Source organism: Nematostella vectensis, chromosome 11 (assembly GCF_932526225.1).
Source record: "Nematostella vectensis chromosome 11, jaNemVect1.1, whole genome shotgun sequence".
In the NCBI taxonomy this organism is placed as follows: Eukaryota; Metazoa; Cnidaria; class Anthozoa; order Actiniaria; family Edwardsiidae; genus Nematostella; species Nematostella vectensis.
Window position 1 is genome coordinate 16,335,360 of NC_064044.1, and position 24,390 is coordinate 16,359,749.

General features: G+C 38.3%; 1 protein-coding gene and 1 long non-coding RNA gene across 3 annotated transcripts; both read right to left on the reverse strand.

Moving 5' to 3' along the window:
• Positions 1-68: 68 nt before the first annotated feature.
• Positions 69-19,204, reverse strand: LOC5504050 (translation initiation factor eIF-2B subunit delta). Of its 2 annotated transcripts, none has more exons than XM_032372333.2 (14): positions 19,083-19,204; positions 18,511-18,575; positions 17,357-17,596; positions 16,297-16,360; positions 15,790-15,878; positions 15,501-15,592; positions 10,296-10,413; positions 8,290-8,366; positions 7,996-8,098; positions 4,776-4,906; positions 4,316-4,407; positions 3,253-3,338; positions 2,565-2,745; positions 69-651 (listed from the first exon to the last, which is right to left on the reverse strand). In XM_032372333.2, exons 1-14 carry the CDS (start codon positions 19,162-19,164, stop codon positions 443-445), a joined length of 1,629 nt encoding a protein of 542 aa, XP_032228224.1. In that variant the 5' UTR covers positions 19,165-19,204; the 3' UTR covers positions 69-442. The 2 variants fall into 2 exon arrangements, with proteins under 2 accessions (XP_032228224.1, XP_001624984.2); XM_001624934.3 differs by having other exon boundaries at positions 19,093-19,201.
• A 3,833-nt stretch (positions 19,205-23,037) lies between these two features.
• LOC125573679 lies at positions 23,038-24,275 on the reverse strand. Its single transcript, XR_007314164.1, has 2 exons — positions 23,872-24,275; positions 23,038-23,339 (listed from the first exon to the last, which is right to left on the reverse strand). It is a non-coding gene; the product is annotated as an uncharacterized LOC125573679 (long non-coding RNA).
• Positions 24,276-24,390: the final 115 nt, after the last annotated feature.

The following is a 24,390-nucleotide window of genomic DNA, read 5'->3' on the forward strand; positions in this document are numbered from 1 at the left end:
ATCCCCTCAGCATCGTTTAAGTTGGGGCAAGTTCACCGTCCCGTCATTCATGGTACAGAAACTGCAGCTTTTAAGTGGCTCGAGCCGTAATCTTTAGTCAGACAAGTTATGATGAGTGACATTTACATTTAGACAGTTCAATGTTTTTTTTTGTCCATTCGCTTCCACTTTGCGGCGTCGCACAGGAAAAGCTGATCCGGCACTGGTGTTTGTTCTTAGTGTTATGTTACCACAATTCTCATTACATGCTGACTAACAGAGGTCTCCAAGTTCTATACATGTAACACATTCTCATGACCTTGTGACTACATTAGTCATGAATTATAGTGAGGAGAACTTTCGATTTCATCAGGTCACCGGGTTCTATACATGTAGCACATTCTAATAACCTTGTGACTAACTTAGTTATGTATTATGGTGAGGAGGACTTTCGAGTTTCTCATTAGCATGTTTCTGGGTTCTGGACACGTAACACAACAGGAACTGATGTACACGGAATCATGCCGACCTCAGTGACCACCATGGAGATGAAATCCGGGGGCGTCACGTCATACACCAGATTAAGGAGATGAAGAGAGGGAGTGTCACGCCACTCGGCTAGAGTGTCACGCTCGCTGTGTCGGGAGATCGGGACTAAGTCGTCTGGGTCACCTGTTGAAGAGGATCGAGATCATTGAATCAAAACATTGAATTATAAGGAAACTAGATGGGGATAAGGTCGGATAAAGGATTCTGAACAGAATTGGGGGCGATCACTAGATAGTCACATGGAGGGTTTATTAGATGGGAGCATTGAGGATTGTTGCATCAAACTTGCGCTATCTTATACTGTTGACAAATTATGAAGGAAATTTGAAGGAGTATCCTCTCTAAGGAGGAATTCACTAGAACCACATAGACCACTAGAACAACATAGACCACTAAAACCACATAGACCACTAGAACCACATAGACCACAAGAACCACATAGACCACTAGAACCACATAGACCACAAGAACCACATAGACCACTAGAACCACATAGACCACAAGACCCACATAGACCACAAGACCCACATAGACCACAAGACCCACATAGACCACTAGAACCACATAGACCACTAGAACCACATAGACCACTTAAACCACATAGACCAATAGAACCACATAGACCACAAGAACCACATAGACCACTAGAACCACATAGACCACAAGAACCACATAGACCACAAGAACCACATAGACCACTAGAACCACATAGACCACTAGAACCACATAGACCACAAGAACCACATAGACCACAAGAACCACATAGACCACTAGAACCACATAGACCACAAGAACCACATAGACCACTAGAACCACATAGACCACAAGAACAACATAGACCACTAAAACCACATAGACCACTAGAACCACATAGACCACAAGAACCACATAGACCACTAGAACCACATAGACCACAAGAACCACATAGACCACTAGAACAACATAGACCACAAGACCCACATAGACCACAAGACCCACATAGACCACTAGAACCACATAGACCACTAGAACCACATAGACCACTAGAACCACATAGACCAATAGAACCACATAGACCACAAGAACCACATAGACCACTAGAACCACATAGACCACAAGAACCACATAGACCACAAGAACCACATAGACCACTAGAACCACATAGACCACAAGAACCACATAGACCACTAGAACCACATAGACAGCTAGAATAATATAGACTACTAGGACCACAAAGACCACTAGATTCACATAGACATAGACCACAAGAACCACATAGACCACTAGAACCACATAGACCACAAGAACCACATAGACCACAAGAACCACATAGACCACTAGAACCACATAGACCACTAGAACCACATAGACCACAAGAACCACATAGACCACTAGAACCACATAGACAGCTAGAATAATATAGACTACTAGGACCACAAAGACCACTAGATTCACATAGACCACAAGGACCACATAGACCACTAGAACCACATAGACCACTAGAACCACATAGACCACTAGAACAACATAGACCACAAGAACCACATAGACCACTAGAACCACATAGACCACTAGAACCACATAGACCACAAGAACCACATAGACCACTAGAACCACATAGACCACTAGAACCACATAGACCACTAGAACAACATAGACCACTAGAACCACATAGACCACTAGAACCGCATAGACCACAAGAACCACATAGACCGCTAGAACCACCTAGAATGGTCTATTCAAGATCATACTACCAGAGATAATTTTACATCAGCTGAAGGTTGAAAAAAATGAAAATATTACATGAAGTTAAACTTTTATTTGGGTATTCCTTGGTGTTCATGGAGCTTTGTTTTTGGTGCTGTTGCTCCGTAACACCAAGAAACTACCCACTATTTTCCCAAGCATTCACTACTCACTGTCTATCACCAATAGACCATTAGCAGCTCAGCCAATCAGAATGCAGGATTTGTGATAGACCACTTGTTGCTGAATTCTAAAAGCACATAGACCGCTATGTGCTTTTGTACTGATTTACTATAGTCCCCTTAACTTACCAAGTTCATTAGAAACAAAGGAATCCGTCTGGACTCTGTCACTGAATTTGTATGTCTCACAGCACACAAGAACAGGGACGTTATACGCATTGGCCATCATGGCTATCATGGACGAGCCCACGCGAGACTTGACATAACCATTAGCCAGCAGCGCATGTGCACCAAGGAACACTTTGGACACCTGGGAGGGAAAAGAATGTCTATCAGCAGAAGGAGAGTGAGAAGTCATTCAGGGTCTATAGTAACTCCACTCTACACCTACTGAATGTTAGAATGAAGCTCAATAATGGTTGATTAGTGGAAGTTTTTTGGGATATCATCTATTGACATGAAAAGAGAATGGGAAAGTAAATGGCTCACTGAGGAATTATTTAAAACTCTAAATTTGCTTCAAAATACATTGTTTATGTTGAAACATTTGAAAAATAAACTTTAGATAACCTGCATAGATAAGCTTTTTAGTTTGTGAAAAGAGAATTTTAATTTTTTTAGTTTAAAAACTTGAATAAAATCTAAATTTTTTTACAGAGCATTGTAATTGCATGCTCATTTTCTAGGGAAACCAAAGGGGATTGAATAAAGGTTTTAACAGGTCTATAACACACTTTCCTTAAACTCCTGGGCTGAGGTGGGGTGGACTTCTCATGTCAACAAGGGGATGGGGTGGGGTGGGGGATGTTCGCCTCACCTCTTTGATGACATAAGAAATGGCACTGATCAGCACATAGGAGCAGCAGATTCCATGGTTTACCAACCTCCGCAAGCACTCTCTACCTGACAATGGCAAGAAGAAAATGTGAGTTAATGACATGACATGTAATGAATGAACTGACAGTAATGGTGGAAGGAATGCTGATGAAAATGATGAGGGATAAAATGAGATGGTGATAATGATGACAGTGGTAATGATGATGATGACAGCGATAATGATGATGGTAATGATTATGATGATAATGATTATGATAGTGATAATAATGATGGTGCTAATGATGATAAATTGACAGTTTTTTTTTACTTTTGACTTTTAAATCCCTTTAAGTATGAATGATTTGGCACCAGACAACCTTCAAGAACTCTTGGTTATATCTCTAGATGCTCACTTCACTCTTTCTGACAGTTTTTAGATGCTGCCTTAAAAAATTAGTGGCAAAACAACATTCTCTTTCATTGTACCAGCCTGTGAAACACCATCCCTGATGGCTTGCAAGCCACCCAATTTCAATCAAGACTCACCTTTTAAATTTTTTTTGTTCTTAAGTATGTCATGTTATCATTTGCCTGCTGAATGAATGTAATTTTTCTATTCCCTATCATATATGAATATTATAATTTTATCTATAATACTTAATTTATTATACAGTATATAATATACTATTATAGTATATATATACTATTATACTAATATAATATAATATGATATGATATGATATGATATGGTATGGTATGGTATGGTATGGTATGGTATGGTATGGTATGGTATGGTATGGTATGGTATGGTATGGTATGGTATGGTATGGTATGGTATGGTATGGTATGGTATGGTATGGTATGGTATGGTATGGTATGGTATGGTATGATATAATATAATATTCATATACAGTAAGTGTGCACTACTGATCTAACTCTATGCAACTAAAATTTTAAAACTAGTTGCACTTACGTGGCACAAGCTTTGAGCATGTGAGCTTTCAGGAAGCCTAAGTAATGTTTTTCTACTAAACTGTGTTATTTTTACCATAACTGTTGCATACCTTCAAGCTTTGGTCTAGAGTCCACAACAATGACAGAAAACTTTTTTCCAGAATCGTGGGCATCTTTGAGTATTTTGACTATCAGAGAAGAGCTAGAGAATGATGTATTAGAGCTTTGCTGCAGTGAACTTTCAGAGGAGAACAGGTTAGGTACAACAACTTTGAGTGTGTTATAAGGTGGCTTTTGTAGTTATGTTTGCATTAGTGTAGCTGCAACAATTGTACAGGAGTGTGGCACTGTAACAAAACCCCTTGCCATACATATGTTGTCCGAACTATCAAATATGTATTTTCTGTTAAGATTTAGGAGGTCCGTCTCGTATAAGCCTTGCGGTTTCTTACGGTCCTCCTTGTCTCACTATGTAAATTATTATATTATTATCTTTATTTAAAAAATGTATTAAGTGACAAAACAATAAACTGAAACTGAAACTATGTCCAATGATTTTAAGTGACTTACCATGCATATGTTAGTATGACATCTCCATTATTGATCTTAGTTCTTGCATATGTTTTAGATATAGCTTCACCAGCTAGGTATACTCTTTCACGGATGAAATTCTTTATTTTCACAATCAAAGACCTTTTGGCCTGGTGGAAGAATAAACAAACAAATGTTTTTATATCTCTACATGTTGGACACCATACCAGGGAGATGGACAGATTCATCATTTTTATTATTATTATCATCATTATGATAATGATGATGAAGATGATAAAGAAAGAAATCAAACTATTATGAAATTTTTAGTAGAAATTTGGGAGGATTTCTGTTAGTAAGGAAGGTTAAACAAAAACCTTTGTAAGGTGGAAATTTAAAAACGTTGTGATCCCAAGGGCCCATATACACCCCCCAAAGGGCCTATACATAACTCTCAATAATGCCCCAAAGGCCCATACATACCTCTCAATAATACACCCAAAGGCCCATACATACCTCTCAATAATACCCCAAAGGCCTTTACATACCTCTCAATAATACCCCCAAAGGCCTATACATACCTCTCGAAAATACCCCCAAAGGCCTATACATACCTCTCAATAATACCCCAAAGGCCTTTACATACCTCTCAATAATACCCCCCAAGGCCCATACATACCTCTCAATAATACCCCCCAAGGCCCATACATACCTCTCAATAATACCCCCAAAGGCCTATACATACCTCTCAATAATACCCCCAAAGGCCCATACATACCTCTCAATAATACCCCCCAAGGCCCATACATACCTCTCAATAATACCCCCAAAGGCCTATACATACCTCTCAATAATACCCCCAAAGGCCCATACATACCTCTCAATAATACACCCAAAGGCTCATACATACCTCTCAATAATACCCCCAAAGGCCTATACATACCACTCAATAATACCCCCAAAGGTCCATACATACCTCTCAATAATACACCCAAAGGCTCATACATACCTCTCAATAATACCCCCAAAGGCCAATACATACCTCTCACTAATACTCTCAAAAACCCATACCTACCTCTCAATAATACCCCCAAAGGCCTATACATACCTCTCAATAATACCCCCCAAGGCCTATACATACCTCTCAATAATACCCCCCAAGGCCCATACATACCTCTCAATAATAACCACAAAGGCCTATACATACCTCTCAATAATACCCTCAAAGGCCCATACATACCTCTCAATAATACCCCCAAAGGCCCATACATACCTCTCAATAATACCCCCAAAGGCCCATACATACCTCTCAATAATACCCCCACAGGCTCATACATAACTCTCAATAATACACCCAAAGGCTCATACATACCTCTCAATAATACCCCCAAAGGCCTATACATACCACTCAATAATACCCCCAAAGGTCTATACATACCTCTCAATAATACACCCAAAGGCTCATACATACCTCTCAATAATACACCCAAAGGCCCATACATACCTCTCAATAATACCCCCAAAGGCCCATACATACCTCTCAATAATACCCCCAAAGGCCTATACATACCACTCAATAATACCCCCAAAGGTCCATACATACCTCTCAATAATACACCCAAAGGCCTATACATACCTCTCAATAATACCCCCAAAGGCCCATACATACCTCTCAATAATACCCCCAAAGGCCCATACATACCTCTCAATAATACCCCCAAAGGCCTATACATACCACTCAATAATACCCCCAAAGGCTCATACATACCTCTCAATAATACCCCCAAAGGCCTATACATACCTCTCAATAATACCCCCAAAGGCTCATACATACCTCTCAATAATACCCCCAAAGGCCCATACATACCTCTCAATAATACCCCCAAAGGCCCATACATACCTCTCAATAATACACCCAAAGGCTCATACATACCTCTCAATAATACCCCCAAAGGCCTATACATACCACTCAATAATACCCCCAAAGGTCCATACATACCTCTCAATAATACCCCCAAAGGTCCATACATACCTCTCAATAATACCCCCAAAGGCCCATACATACCTCTCAATAATACCCCCAAAGGCCTATACATACCACTCAATAATACCCCCAAAGGTCCATACATACCTCTCAATAATACCCCCAAAGGCCCATACATACCTCTCAATAATACACCCAAAGGCCTATACATACCTCTCAATAATACACCCAAAGGCCTATACATACCTCTCAATAATACACCCAAAGGCCTATACATACCTCTCAATAATACACCCAAAGGCTAATACATACCTCTCAATAATACCCCCAAAGGCCTATACATACCTCTCAATAATACCCTCAAAGGCCCATACCTACCTCTCAATAATACCCCCAAAGGCCTATACATACCACTCAATAATACCCCCAAAGGCCTATACATACCACTCAATAATACCCCCAAAGGTCCATACATACCTCTCAATAATACCCCCAAAGGCCCATACATACCTCTCAATAATACACCCAAAGGCCTATACATACCTCTCAATAATACACCCAAAGGCCTATACATACCTCTCAATAATACCCCCAAAGGCCTATACATACCACTCAATAATACCCCCAAAGGTCCATACATACCTCTCAATAATACCCCCAAAGGCCCATACATACCTCTCAATAATACACCCAAAGGCCTATACATACCTCTCAATAATACACCCAAAGGCCTATACATACCTCTCAATAATACCCCCAAAGGTCCATACATACCTCTCAATAATACACCCAAAGGCCTATACATACCTCTCAATAATACACCCAAAGGCCTATACATACCTCTCAATAATACCCCCAAAGGCCTATACATACCTCTCAATAATACACCCAAAGGCTCATACATACCTCTCAATAATACCCCCAAAGGCCTATACATACCACTCAATAATACCCCCAAAGGTCCATACATACCTCTCAATAATACACCCAAAGGCCCATACATACCTCTCAATAATACACCCAAAGGCCCATACATACCTCTCAATAATACCCCCAAAGGCCCATACATACCTCTCAATAATACCCCCAAAGGCCTATACATACCTTTCTATAATGCCCCAAAGGCTCATACACACAACTCTCAATAACCCCAAAAGGCTCATACATACCTCTCAATAATACACCCAAAGGCCTATACATACCCCTTAATAATACCTTCAAAGGCTCATTCCCCCTAACAGTCCAAAGAAAGAGACTCCTTCATATGAAAGTTACCTGATCTTCAGGCATATCTGGCGGTATACGTGTGATATTCAATTTAACAAATTTGATTGCATTTCCCATGCTGACTGATAAAGGGCGGCACTGCGTCAGAAAGCTACCAATAAGATAAAAACACAACTTACATTAGTCCTGCAGTACTGTACCATTGTAATTGGGTCATAAATGGACTGTCTCAGCAAGGATATTGAGTTTTTACCAAAAACCACAACATGAAAACACCAACAAGAAAAGTATTCATGTTGCATCAGCTCAATTTTGGGTTAAATCCTAACTGATGGATTTTACCTTATATTTGGCTTGATCTTGGCCTCTAGATCTCTTGATAACTCTTTCTGTATTGGTGTACTGTAATCACTGATGGCCTATTAATAAAAAAAGAAATTAACAAGGATTTTAAGTACTTCAAGGAATAAAACCTCTCAATTTTTTGGCTTGCATTAAACACATACTATAAAAATAGAACATAGAGAAAACACTTTGTTATGATCAACAGAATACAACATTAGATCCATGTCCTCATCATATGTATTTTTTCTTTCAACTGACAAAAGATATATGGGATTTTAAGGTTTAGGGATTTTAGTTTATGGCTCTAAAACATGCATAGAATTTTTTCACGGCAGAATCACACAATTTTAATTGGAATTCTAATGTTGATTTCAATGCCCTAAAAAACTCCTACTTCGAGCTCCTATTCCTAGGATTTTTAGTGGCCCCCCAAAAAAGTAACACACAACAAATATTTCCAGCACAACTAGTTCGACTAGTCAAACATCTTCCCAGCCAGCCAGCCAGCAAAACAAGATTAACAACAACAAAAAAAGGCTGCGGAACAGATCCCTTGCAAAAAAAAAATATCATGTTATTTCCAACTCCAAGATATTATAGAGTTTATGTGAGCGCACGATTCTGCTTCTAAAATTCGTGATAATTTTTTTTTACATATTTTGTGACCCTAAACTAAACTCCTTCAACATTAAGCTCCTTGTCAATTGAAAGAAAAAAACACATCATGAGGACATGGACCTAAAATGTTTCTTCTACAAACCAAGTATCAGTAATTTTTAGTGGCAGTCATGACGATTTTAAATATTATAATGTTAAGTTAGGCCAAGTTTAAAGGCTACATTATAACGTGGCATTAAATTCAGCCGTTAATTTGTACAATTTTATACATGGTTAATTAGACGTCTACAACCATTTTATACGGCCGGTCGAATTAAATACAGGTCTGCGAGATAATACGCCTGGTCCAGGCGCATAGTACGGCTTAAGTAAGATTGGTTTTAGACGCTGTATTATCTATGTGCAGTATGGAATGCATAAGTTATTTTAATGATTGCAAATGTCGCTAAATCGACATGGCTATACAGCGGCATTCGTTTTAAACGCTGTATTAGGTCCCGTAGCAAATATTTAATTGAATTAAGAAGTCACGCGAAGGATTATCCAGCAGTTTTGAATAAAGTTATAGCTAAAACCTTTCGCTATTTCAAAAAATTCGAATTTTATACGGTGTGACATTAATGCGGCCTTTAAATAAGGCCTTAGTTTTCGGTTGCATTATTTTCTGTCAGTACGTAGTTCTCAGTACGTAGTTCAGTTCTGACAGAAAATAATGCAACCGAAAACTGACGAATTTTGCCAAAAATTTGTCTATTGCTCTAATCCGAAATTTCCGGTATCTTCGCCGAAAATTCAGCTATAGTTTTTTCGGCAGTCTGTGCCGAGTCTGTTTTTGAAAGGATATAATTTACAGGATGTTTATTTGATAAGAAGTTCCTTTGAAATAACGTTTGTGCTAGTTGGCCGATATTTTCCCCTTAAAATTTTGCTTTCGTATTAAACTATGCTAGGAGAATCGAAGTTTGAGATTCCGATCAAGAATCCTCTGTCTCTAAAAAATTAAAATTTCTGCGAAATCACTTTGCCAACATTAGCAGATTAGTGTCCGTATATTCTCAGGAATTTCTGCTGTACATATAAGTCTATCCGAAATTTAGAACTGCGAAATTTCGGGGAAGTTCGGCTAGAACCACATTTGCCTAAAACTCTTGCTAAGGTGAAAATTCCCGGACATTTCGGGAGTGGCAAAACCAAAAAAATTTGGCGCTGCCGAACTCTCGGCGAATTACGTGTTTTTTGAGTGTCATCAACCGAACGTATGGCGAATTTCAGCAAAATTTGGTTGCATTACTTTCTGTCAGTACTGTACACACCACCACCTGTTTTGTTATTTTCTAGAGAAAGCAGGCACGTGGAACAATGGGCAGACAGAAGAAATCTCATACCTTTATCAGTCCCATGAGTAACGCTACACATCTAGCATTTGAGCCACAGATAATCCCTTTTGCATACTGTACACCAAGCTTGATAATCACAGGATGAATATTTCCAGTCAACCCAAGGCTATAAAAAATCATTTCAATAAATCAGAGTGGCTACAAATGCATCCTCTGCAGGCCTGTACTCAGGTGGACTCAAAGGTCCAAACTTGGTAATATATAGATTTAGGCACGGCCTAAAAGTGCATATAGTTATTACAATCCACACACAAAAAGAGAAAACAGACAAAAAAAAATAAAACACAATACAAGTCTCATATGCGGTGCTTTTAAAAGGATTAAAAAAATCTTGCATTTTTTAACAAAATTCTTGCATTTTCTACAACGGTGGTTCGTCTGAATTTTGGCCTTTCTTAAAAAATGTTTAGAGGTTCCCATTTCGAAAAATGGTGCGCTAAAGAATTGCTTTTAAAAGCGGACATTTTTTCAACTCTTTTGTATTCTTTTATTTTTGGTAGTAAACTTGGCAGGATAACTTTACCAACATTTCTTGTCTTATAGACATATGTTTAAAATATTATTAATATTATATTACCTAGAAGGTTGTCGGTGCCCAGTAAAATATTCAAAACATCTAACTTTGGGAGATTAAAATGGTATTGAACAAAATAAGCCTTTAGTTGCAGATACAGATTCTTAGTCACTATACAATCGACAAAGAGATCAAGAACTGTCTCGATAAAAGTTTTGCAGTAAGGACCAGTTTAAATTTATACAGATCGTTATTTAGATAAAGAAAATTGTTAATAATTCTATATTGAAAAGCTCTAAGATACTTATTGTTAGTAATTTTATATATACAAAGATAAATAGTTTTCCAGTCTACAGTATGTCTTGATTCTTTAGCTTTAATTTCTTTCCTACATATGTTCGATTGGCAACACAGCTTACTATCTCTTGATATATTTAATACATTTTTGAAACAATATGGAGATGCCAAAAGCAATATGGAGATAAGTGGGTTACCGCGATTACCATCTCTTTAACCAATCAGATTGTAAGGGATAAGTCCCTTGAGTCTGGCAGTAAAATTTACGCAACATAAGCCAATCACAATTGACCCTTTGGTAAGTAACCCAAACTTAAAACCATATGTTTTCCAAAATGGGCCGATTGCCTCCTTTTTATCCCGATACAAAAACGTATCTGTTTTAAATACATATAAGAAGAGTTTCCATGGTAAAAGTTTAATAAATTCTTTGAAACACCTGAGTTCTGTATCAAATTATGCTTGTTATGCCTAAGAATCTTTGCGCCAAAATGCATTCCGGCTCGTTTTAACAAGGAAACAGCTACCTGTGGTATCATGACCATACACTGAACGTATTGCTACTATTATTTTACTGATTTGTCTTATTTTTAAGGGAATAATATTGTGAAACACCAAAAGCTATTTATAGCTATGAGAAGTTTTGCAGGCTACTTGAGAACTGTTGTTTACACAAGATATTAGCAATTGGAGTTATTCGAATTAGAGCTGGGTATGTTGTGGTTGGAAATTCATTTTGGTTGGAATTTTTACCAACCAGTTGGAAATTTTTCAACTAGTTAGAAATTTTACAACCAGTTGGAAATTCTCCAACCAGTGCAAAATCTGGAAGACCTCAAATGTACCAGGCATTCTTTTTTGATAAGTACGTTGGGGTTAGGGTTAGGGAATGGTTGGGTAAGACTTTGTTAAAATAAACTTCAAGTATCTTTTGGTTAGGGTTAGGGTATGGTTGGGTAAGACTTTGTTAAAATAAACTTTACGTAACAAAACTGTGTGGAAGATATTTTTATTTAATTAATTGATTTGGGCGCATTTCTTACAAGCTTCTGTAAACGTGATTTGGAGATCATTGTCAAATCGTGGAGGTACTGATGACGTGCAGTGGTTCAACCGATTTGGAGCAATTGTTCCTTTGATGCGCCCATGTTCAGTAACAACTGTGCAGTAATTACTCTCTTCGACAGACACTACTTTTCCAATGAGCAAGAGGTTTTGTCAGGTCTCTCAATTTGAATGGCCACAATATCATCCTTCTTGAACTTTTGCTTTTTCTTTCTCTTGGTTTGTTCCACCATTTTCTGGTTGTATGCTTCTTGCCTTTCAATTCGCTTCTGATGTTTGGCTCCTGGCATCTCATCTTCATTGTCAGCCACATTTCTATGTTCCCTGTTGGCTTTAAAACCAAACACAGCCTCGTAAGGTGTCTCGTTGATTGCCCTGTGATGTGTGATGTTCATCGTATATGATACTTGCGATGTGCTTTCACACCATCTCTTCAGTTCTTTGTGGGCCTCACTTTGAAGAATTGCTCTTAGATCTTCTTTAAAGGTTCGGTTACTTCTCTCGACAAGACCTTGAGTTGTAGGCGTACGAGGTGAGCCATGACTGATTTGAATTCCGTTTTTTTCTGCAAATGCTTCAACAAACCGATTCTTGAACTCTAGCCCGTTGTCCGTGATCAATTTCTTGGGATAGCCGTATAGGGTGCAAAAAGTGGATAGCACGCTAAGAACTTCTTCACCAGTCTTCGAGTAGATAGGCTGCATGTAACAAAACTTTGTGTGGTGGTCAATTATATTTGCTACCCATTTATGAACTTTTGAGCATGAACAGGGGCAATTGCGAAAATCCATCAAGTCCATTTCAACGAGGTTTAAAAACCTTTCAGACTGGAGGGGCTGCTTCACTTCTTTTACGCGGTCTGGGGCTTCTGCTCTGCGTGAATCCGACACATTTGCACGTAGCAGTTTACTATCGTTTGGTTGATCTCGCTGTAATTGTTTTTCACCCATTTCCACGTCTTTTCTCTTCCTCGATGTGCTATTCTGGTATGGGCCAAAGTCAATGCGTCATAGATGTTGGCCTTGCAAGCAACCTTTTTCCTGTCACTTGACCATACCTTCCCGTTGGCATAGGACCATTTCTTCCGTTTTATAGTATTTTCGTCGGCAGACGACAGAACTGTTGGATCATCACTAATGCGCTCCTTTTTTTGCTTTAAAAATTGTTTTGCTTTTTCATACAAACCATCTTCAATGTAAAAATTGATTTCTGATTTTTTACTTTTGGTTTGGAGCTTCAATTCCGTAATCTTTTCTAGGAATAAAGCGCGGTGTTTCGTTCAATGACAAACTCACTCTTTTTATACCTTTTCTTTGTCGAAAATCCCATTATTTCTGAACATGAACATGAGAGTTGAATAGCATTCTTTATTCGTACAATACGCAATGGCTTTTAGTACAATGTAACTTTCCTCGTTCTAGTAATGACTTTTAGAACAATTGATATGGAGAACTAATTACTATCATATTTTCCGAGTAATGACCTTTAGCACAATCGAAATGTCTAATTAATTAAAAACATTTTCTATAGGTTCTTGTTCCAGCGGTACATTTCATAAACATCGGCTTCTTCAGAAGAGAGAATGTTACACAAAATCGAGTAATTACGATGCCACGAAGAGGACAAAAAATAATTATTCAAGAGAAATAAAAGAACACTATTATTGCTCTAATTATTGTGCAGTCTTACATGTCAGTCATTCAATACCCGCTTTCGCACCTATCTTGAGTTACGTTCGACAAAAGTGCGTAATTTTAGACTCCTCCGAAGCCGCCAGGTCCGAGTCACGCAGAGCTTTTGCGTACGCAATTTTAGAATAAGAAACACATCTATTTAAGCCCTATACAGGTTCTGGCATATTTTCAAACGTTGTAAATTCATTGTAATGGCAGCACAGTTAGTCTTTTGTGATATTTTTTGCTTTTTATCCACAAAAGTTTGCAATACGCTCGTAAAAAGATTTTAAGTCTCTGTTTTACGTTAATATGCATGCGTGCATTTATAACAAGCGTGACGTAAGGCGCGTCATGAATATTACAATAAAACAAGATTTTTAATCGCTCATCTTTCGTCACAAGCCTTAGTGGTCAAGTGGTAAGGGCTACTGACTTCGGAGCGAAAGGTTGAGGGTTCGAATCACGGTAAGGTCAGAAAAAAATGTAAATTAGACACAGGTAACTCACTTAGTAGGGCAATGAATAAATAGATAAGTAAGAGTGTAGAAAGTAGAGTGGTGGGAGAGGAGAGAGAGAGGGAGAGGAGAGCAGGTGTAGGGGAGTGGTGTGTTTTGTTCTTTTTAATACCCCCCTAAAAATCCAAGCCCCTGTTTTATTAATGAGCCCCCAAAAATATAATCCCTTTTAGAATGACAGATAACCACAATTTGAAAAATTTCAACTGGTTTGAAAATTTTAAGCTGGTTGTAAAATTACCAACCAGTTGAAAAATTTTCAACTAGTTGAGAAAAATTTCCAACTAAGATAAATTTCCAACCACAACAGGTACATGGCAGGTTGCATTCATTTAGATTTGCGTCCTACTGATAAAGTGGGCTATCAATCCCAATGCATAAAAAATATGTGTTATTATATAGCTAATGTAGCCTGATTTTAGAATAGATAATTCAAATGATTCACTTAGTTTCTATTTATTTACACAACCCACACTCGAGGTTATCAAGAGGTCAGATTATGACTATCCCTTCAGTTGTTCAGTGAAAAAGTCCATTTCCTTTGTTCTTTTATCACGAATTGTTCACTTTCAATATGTTCCACAAGAATTTGGTGCTTTGTGAAATACATCCAATACTTACACAACGTCAATGATTTCAAATTGCGTTAAACTTCCAAATGCACAAAAGGGCGCGTAAATTACAGCTCAAGAGTAATTTGCTTAACATTAGCCAACGATGATAAGCCAATAAGCGGTTCATCAAACTTTAGAGAAGCAGTTTTATCTCTTCTCGACTATCCCCCTTCAATCTTGTTAAAGTCAATGCTGGAAGTTTTTTTTTATGAATCATCCGTTTTCAATAAATTCAAGGTGCTATTTGAAACACATACAGATTATGAGACTTCAAATCCGAAGACTTCTTAAGTTAAAAAAAGGCGCGTAAATTACACGTCAAGGGTAATTTACTTAAAAGTAGCGAATGATGATAAGCAAATATGCATATCATCACATTATTAGAGAAATATATATATTAAATATATTAAATATATTTACACCCGAAATATATTTCGGGTGTAAATTGGTGCGTTTTAAAACATGCACATAGCCCACTGGGGTCACCTTTGGTAATCAAACCTTGCCATTACCTGATCTCTTGGGTAAGGGAGACATCTTTTTCATACTGATGCAGATGAGAAAACAGGCCCACCTTCTTTTGTGGCTTTACTCTCAGTGGTACCTGATAACAATATTCATACCATGATCATACAATTCCGTACCGTACTGTACCATACCATTCCATTCCATCTATTCATCACAGTGGCTTACAAAAAACACTCTTGTGGTTCTCAATAAAAAATCCCATTGTTCAGAGAGTGCATAGCAAGACTACTGTACTAGCTTATGTATTTAGAGAAGCTAGGTTACCTCACTCACCTGTTCCCTAGCTAATTTTTTTGCTACTTTTTTCTGTACTTTTGCATCATCAGCTTGTAAAGTTGGTGCAACTTGGACTTGTCTGTGACCTAAAATTAAACCTTCCATTACCATCATGTGATACAACCCTAACAACTATGTGATACAACCCTAACCAGTATGTGATACAACCCTAACCATCATGTGATGCATCCCTTGGTATCATCTTTTAAATGCTTGTTATCTGTTATTTATTTCTTTTAATTGCTTAGTTGCCTGTGGCGGGGCTACCTTCTCATATAATCACAAGATTTTGGTCCCCTTCACATTAGTTTCCAGCATTTGGCTTTTCACACCGAATCACACCCACACTGGCAAAAAGGTGCCAGAGGTTAATAGATATGAATTCTGAACAGCTGTCTACAGACCCTTTGGCCAGAGGTTAACAGATATGAATTCTAAACAGCCGTCTACAGACCCTTTGGCCAGAGGTTAACAGATATGAATTCTAAACAGCCGTCTACAGACCCTCTGGCAGTTTTCCTTTCCCTCCAACTTCTTGTTTAGCAGCCTTGGCAGCACGCTGTGCTTCCTATAATCAGCACAATTTGCATATTTAAAAAATTAACCAGCAATAACATGTTCTGATATACTTTGTCAGTGACAGTTTTGTGGAAGTGGAAGGAAGCTCACTTCTCTTTCGACTGTTCAAGGAAGTTAATTTTATTTTATTCAGTAATGAAACACAAAACTTTGTCGTCCAATTTTGAATTAAAACAAAAACAAAGGTTTGTCTGACTAAAACTCTAAAGTGATACAGTAAGTAACATAAATCATTAAATACTTCCTGTCCTGTCTGTATATGTCAAACTTGCATACATGTATTTACAAGCTGTATAATAACTAGGTGGTACAACTGGAAAATTACAGACAAGCTGTAGACTAACTAGGTAGTATAACTAGAAAAACAACAGACAAGCTGTAAAATAACTAGGTGGTATGACTAAAAAAACAACAGACAAGCTGTAAAGTAACTAGGTTGTATAACTAGAAAAACAACCGACAAGCTGTAGATTAACTAGGTGGTATGACTAGAAAAACAACAGACAAGCTGTAGAATAACTACTGTAGCTGGTAGAAATAGAAACCTACAGAAAAGCAGTAGAATAAAACTAGGTGGTATGACTAGAAAGAGAAAAGACAAGCTTTAGAATAACTAGGTGGTCTCCATAGACATCGTGGAATCAGGAAAATCAACATTATAAATACATTTGCCTCTGTAAAAACTGAGTAGTTTTGCTACATCCAAAACATGCAATTTAAACCTTGTGTTGATTTATACCCTTTTATTAATGCCTTTCCAAGTTTTCTATTCAAATTTAAAGGGAATGAAAAAGCCAGCAACAAAGCTCTGGGTCACATGTGATTAAGATGAAGTACATAGGCCTATACCATTTTAATATTTTATTTATTAACTAACATAATAATCATATGGTACTATTGATAAAATGTGAAATCACTTATTTTTAAGTGTGCTCACATTATTATTTTTATGTGGTACTTTACTAGAAACTGTTGCAATAATTACCTGCTTTGCTCTTCTTTCTGCTTTCAGCTCTGATTTACTTTTCTCAGGTTTCTCCTTGGAAGGCAAACCACCTGCATCACCCTGACTGATGGGTGGACCTGCTACAACTTTTTTTGAAGCACCCTCTAGATGCACCTCGGCTCCATCTTTCTTACCAGGTGCTTTTCCAGAGGTATCTTCTAGTTGTTTCTGCTTTTGCTGGTTTTTCTTTTTCTGCTTCCCACTTTTAGTTTGCCCTGACTGGAAGAAGCAGATTTCCATGAATGAGAAAATGGAATGATCAAGAATGATTCCACACCACGAAAGGATGAGCAGAATAATTGTTGAATAAAATTCATCTAGGAGAGCAGGTGATGGTTGCACCTTGGATTTTACTTTTGGAGAGTCATTAATAAAACAGGGGCTTGGATTTTTTCAGGGCGCGTTAAAAGAACAAAGAACATATACAACCACCCCTCCCCTGCTATCTTCTCCAATCCACCACTTCTACTGTCACCATCCTCCCTGCATTCCGAACCATCCTCCCTGCATTCCTAACCATCCTCAAAATATTCTTAAATCTATTGTTTAAATGTTATCAAGTCTTGAATTACAAGGAAATAGATAAATATTATCACAGTTTTATACACCTCATCTTAAAAAAATTATAATGGCAAGTGAAGTAAGACTGGAACCCCATCAAGTGTGTACAACTCTTGATGTCAGACAATCATAAAAAGTCCCCACGACATGACATCTGCTAGACAATGGCTTCATGAATTAAATTATAAATACAGCTATAAAAAGCTTTTATATTTTCTTGTCAGGGTCAGTATCCAGACGTTTCATCTCTGGTCTCTCTATTGGTGTCTTACGACTAGTGCACACTAGTGACATAACGACATATGTAATTATGCTGATGTTGTTATGTTGGCTTGTATCAAAACGTCAAACCATTCACACTTGAACATATGAACATAAGGAAGCATTATGTCGTTATGCCACTAGTGTGCACTAGACATTAGAGGTCTTCAAGCAGTCAGAAACTAATAGAAAATATGCACTTAAAATATGCAATTAAATATGAGTTTGCCTAAAAGGGTGACAGGAAACACCCCATTACCCCCTCTGTGGTCTGCCCCTGGGTCCCCCCTTAAGTATATAGCAATACTTACTGGCTTGCTCTCTTGTCTCTTGGGGCTTTCAGGACTCATTGATTCCAAAGACCTTGATCTTCGATCTGAAAACACAAATAAGACATTATGGGCCTATTCGCACTAGGCAAAAAATTTTGTCAACACTAGCAGGAAACCTGTGGGTATGCGTTTGTTTAACCAGGACAGTTTTTTTCGCAGCCGAATAATCTTCAAAGGTGCCGTTGGCCTGCTCTGGAGGCCGCCAGAACTGCTAATGTTTTTGATATTCATAGAGTGGACTTAAGACTAGTAAGGCGATAAGTTGTGTAAAAATATTCCAAGGCAGCATTGTGATCAAACGTTAACAAACTCTGCAACTCGGCTTTTTCGCGTGAGAAAACCGAGTCTAATTTTGATTGACATTTGTGTCGCGTTCGACTTTTTGTTTGACCTCTTAGTGCGAATGCGATTTACAAGCCATTCGATCGGCCAGGACAAAATTTGGCTGGCTGTTTGTCCCTGCCAGACAAACTTTGCCCTCCTAGTGCGATTAGGCCCTATAATTGCTACTTGTTAGGGTCAAGTAAGTATTGTGATATATATCCATTTACCATGACCCACCGACGTGACAATCTCGGCTTTCTGGTTTCCATTTGTTTCAAACGTAAGTTTGTCATTCTCTGTGGCCGCCATATTAAAAGGTAGGTCAGCGGTGGTAATCGCGGGCTTAAAATCTTTCGAACCCACAGGTAGCCCAGACAATGGTTGCTTGTTCGTAGCTCGAGATTAGCGATAGCCTCCTCCACAGGCATCTCGAGTGTTTTTTGTTTGTTTACTTTTTCGGTATTTTTATAAATTGGGGTTCCTGTGGCGAGTTGAACCGGAACCGGAAGAGGGGAGGGGGACAAAAGAAATCAATCTCGTCTCCAGTCCCCATTGCCCTGTAGAAGTACAAGAGTTTGGGAGTACAGTGGTATAGGGAGTACAGTAGTATGGGAGAAAAGGAGTATGTGAGTACAGGATGTTACAATATTTTTTCCATACTCGTCTACTCCCATACTCCTGTACTCCCATACTCCTGTACTCCAATACTCCCTACACTCCTGTACTTCCATACTCCAACATTCCTGTGCTCCCATACCCCTCTTACTCCTGTACTCCTAAAGTCCTATCACAGGTAGCCCAGGCTCACGGCGAGTGTAGTTTCAGTAGGTTTATTACAGAGTTTGTATGAGCGAAAAATTCGTTGAAATAAATACTCTGATTTGAAAATAAAACAGTAGTTTGACGTTGCTGCTGCTCAATCCCGCCATTATTTGCCATTCTAAGCTGTTTTAGCCGCTGCAAATGTTTCCCGTCGCCTTCTGTATATAAAATAGACAAGGTTGTAAATACTCCGACAACCGCCAAATTCCAAAGTGATTTTAAACGTCTATTCATCCCCGTTTTGCCGTTTGAGCGGCGAGAATCTTTCTTTTGAATTTGAAAATATTCGTGATAGCGACGCTCGATGGGCCGTTCGTGGATACACACCATGCCAAATTCTACCAGCCGGGGGTAGTGTGCTTCGCATCAGACACGCTTCTTTGCCCGAAAATTTATCCCAAAAACTCTCCCGGTAACCTAACAGACCCGGTAATTACCGGTAATTTTGAGAAATGCCCCCAGAAAAGTTTTCGAAATCCCTGGCGAGGAATAGTGTTTAACAAACCAAAGCTTTTGCGTAGCCTGCCGATACGGGTTCCCAACAAGTAAATAATAAATTTCAAAGTTTATGTATAGATTATGGCTAAATAGTTATTGAAATCCTAGTTTTGTCGATGTCTGTAGACAACTTGCACCCCAAACATTGCTGTGGCATCGGCATTTTTCGTAAGAAAGACAAAGAACAAGTAAATAGTCTCATTTTGTAGAAAAACTTCTCAAAAGAGCACTGCATGTCAGTGCAGCTTGTCAGTAAACCCCTCATACTCCCAGGGGCGTACGCAGGATTTTAACAAGTTGCAGTCAAAGCATTCATAAGCTGAATAAGGGCGTGGCCCCTTATCCCGCATCCCCGTGAAGATTTCATAGCTCCTGCTTTTGGGTTTAAAATTGGCGTCAATGCGTTAGACTTTTGAGAAAATTACACGATCCTCTGTCATCCTCGATCTGAAATAGGACTTCATTTGTCGCGTGGCACTGAACGACATAACAATATGTTTGGAAATCATCTGTAGACTACCATGCTTATCAAGGGGGATGGAACGATATGTCAACTGGGAATGGCGTCATCGATGACGTCACTAAAAACGGCAATACTTGTATATCATAGAAACATCATAAGGCGGTCTAACTTGGCAGATGTCATGTAGGTGTCAAGGGGGGTGCAACTATTTGTCAGCTCGGCATGACGTCATCTACGACGTCACTAAAAACGACAATACTCATATATCATCATAGAAACATCATAAGGCGGTCTAACTTAGCAGATGTCATGTAGGTGTCAAGGGGGGTGCAACTATTTGTCAGCTCGGCATGACGTCATCTACGACGTCACTAAAAGCGGCAATACTTATATCTCATCATAGAAACATCATAAGAAGGTCTAACTTGGCAAATGTCACGTAGGTGTCAAAGGGGGGGGGGGGGTGTCCAACATGCATATCAGTCAATCTTGTTTTAATAACTTTCGTTTTTTCTAGCTCGCTCGGTCATTTCTTTATTAGGTATTACATACCATATTTAGGAGTCTGCTTCAATAATTTTTTCTCTCAGCCATTGGTTGATATTCAACTTAGCATGACGTCACTGAAAATGGCAGTACTCATCATAGAAACATATTTAGGCTAAGTAAAGCCTTGAAATTTTATTCAACAGGAATAAAATTTAAACAGCAACAGTAAATAGTCAAGCTGCAATTAAATCTCTTGCGTGACAATCATAACAATCCCCTTGAAAACTGGAACAGGATCGTCTTATTGCGATATTATAACCAGGTCATCTTCTTTTACGCCATACTATGCGTAGGATTATAAAGTTTTCGGATGCTTACTGTCCGTTCGACCATGCCAGAACTTGGGATGTATATCAGAGGAAGCTTTTGAAAGAATCCCTTTGAAATAGCCCTAAAACGACTGTTATGTAGACAGTACACTACTTGACAGATATGGTTCGGCCATTCGTGTCAATGACGAGTTGTAATATAAAGATTTAGACACTGCCTAAAAGCGGAGCCAGCATTGAACACCTTTTGTGTTGACTGATCGAGGTATTTTTGGGGGATCTAGGATCCTGCTCTTTACTGAGATTTATTTATTTTACCAACCAAATGGATCCAGGCCTTATTCAATAATTTAAATTATGCAGTACATCAAAGCTAACAAACACAATTCCTGGTGTGAATATATGTATGTATATGTCCCATCATAGAAGTTCAATTATGAATATTTTTTTAAAATCAAAACAATACTCTGACAAGCTTTGCCCCAACAGCATTCCAAAGATTCAAAATAATATATTAAGATTAGTTAGATGCCATACTGTAATTATTATGTATTGATTTAGTGGCGATTCTCTCCTTCATTGGACCATATATTCAGAAAAATGTCTGGAAATTAAAATACAAAAATATATCTCCTTTCATGCATTACATATTGGTGCACCCCCCTCTACCATATAGTGGCCTTGTTGTTGGTGGCCTACTCCAAAATGAATGCAATAAAGAAAAAACAGATTGATTTGGCATTTCTTGACATTTCCCCATTCCCATTATCTTAACCCTTTCACCACCACAGGCCTCTAAAGAGGCCATGTCTATGCTATCCAAGCTACGTGAACAGAATTCTATAATTACTGGATACCTGTGGTAGCCCAGTCATAAAATGCAACTGGTTTTTTTTCTGTCGTCTCGCCATTTGCACAATGCAATTCCCAAGAACCCTTGCGCCACAGGCGATACTTCGTATTTTAGTGTATTGATTGCGACCTTACGGAAGCCTTTTTCTTACACGAAGTATCTAGCCTACTGTCCTACGTCAGCGCAACGCTTAGTAACCAAAATTCTTTGCATAATTTAAAACTGTGTCATGGCCGCCATCTTGAATTTGAGATTCCAGCTCTCAGATCCATGTTATTTTCGCAGTCCCGATTCGCGATTTAATAACTGCATATTTAACCATAGCCTCAATTTCTACCAAGTTATTTTGGAAAAATCATCTCAGCTTGGATATTGTTGACTGCTACATGCCAGAAACAGTTACTCAATGAAACAGCCGAACAGAGAATTAAACGTCTTAACAAGCGGGCTGCGAAAAGAAAGAACAAATTTAGTAATGAAACTTCCGAACAAAAACAAGAAAGGTTAAGGAAAAGAGAAAAAAATGTTACAGGGAAGCCCAAAACACAGAGCTGATTGACTTTTCAAACAAGCAGCTAAGCAAAGAGAAAAACGGTCTATTGAGACTTCTGAACAAAAGAGAGCACGTCTAAGAGAAAATGCATTTCAGCTAATGAGTCTACTGAACAAAGGACTGCAAGATTAACAAAACAGATGATAACAAAAAGCCAAAGAAAAAAGCTATGGAGTTAAAAAATGTTCAGTATTTTATTGAGAGATTTCATGCTCTAGTTTCTAAAGGACCAATATATCGCTGTAGTTGTGATTAGCTATGGTATAAACATAGTGTCCATCAAGTTTCAAAATTGATGAGTAATACAAAGTGTCCCGTCAACACATTCTGAATATGTTTGCATAACATGTTACAATTCATTGAAAAAAAAATTGTGCACTTGCAAATAAAATGTGCTTCCCAGTTTTGCCATCACAATTTTCTGACACTTCACAGCTTGAATGGAGACTTGTCTTGCCAAGATTAATATTTCAAAAGCTGCAACAAGCACCGAGAGGAAGACAGTTAAGAATTAATGGAAATGTTGTTAATGTTCCAGCTAATGTTGTACAAACAGCATCTATTCTGCCTTAAATGACAAATGACACTAACACCATAAAGATGCAGCTCAAAAGAGGATTAGCTTACAAACATGCTACTTTATCTGAAAATATTAGACCCCTAAGAGTTTTCCAAATTGCTGAATGGCTAATAAACAATGGCAATATTTACAAACAGGAAAATATAAACACTGCATGTTTCAAAGAAATCCAAGAATGCACTGTTGATAACATTTCCAATTGTGAAGAAATATATAGACATAGATCATGACTTGAAATTAGATAATTGAATTGCGGTTGATGATAACGAAGCTATTGCTGGTGTAACAGCAATAGCTTCATGCTTCATGCTTACATCTCCAGACTTTGTTGAAAATTCAGAATGTGATGAAATTACAAGTGCTGCTCCAGGAGAGGGCAGTAACCCTTTGAGTATTTTCAAAGATAGATACTGTGAAGAGCTTGCTTACCCAAATATATTCTGCGGACACCAAAGAGCTAGTAACAATGAAAGGCTTGTTCCAGTCTGTTATAGCGATATCTATAAATCAGAGCTAAGGCGCACAGATAGGAGATCGGCCATGTGCATTGAAAATATATTTTTCAAGACAAAAAAAAATGCAAATGAAAATTCTGCTTGGCAAATCACAGATTGCATCGAGGAAACAAAAAGCAGGATCTAGCAGAATAACAGCTGGGCAGCTGAAAAAAGAAGGTGCTCTTGAAAAACTCATTCATGCTGATGAAGGATATAACGTTCTGCGTGCAATACGAGAATCACCTCCATATTTTGAGGCAAAAAAAGATATTTTTTGCAATGATAAGGCAGTTGGGTCCTGCTACTTTACTTTTGCAGTTTCTCAGCTGCAGAAACTAAGTGGGTCCATTTGCTAAAAATGTTAGGAAAACTAGTGGATAAAGTAAATTACTCTGATGAACAGATTGAAAGCATGACCTGGGAAGATAAATGCAGATGAATTCAAAGTAAC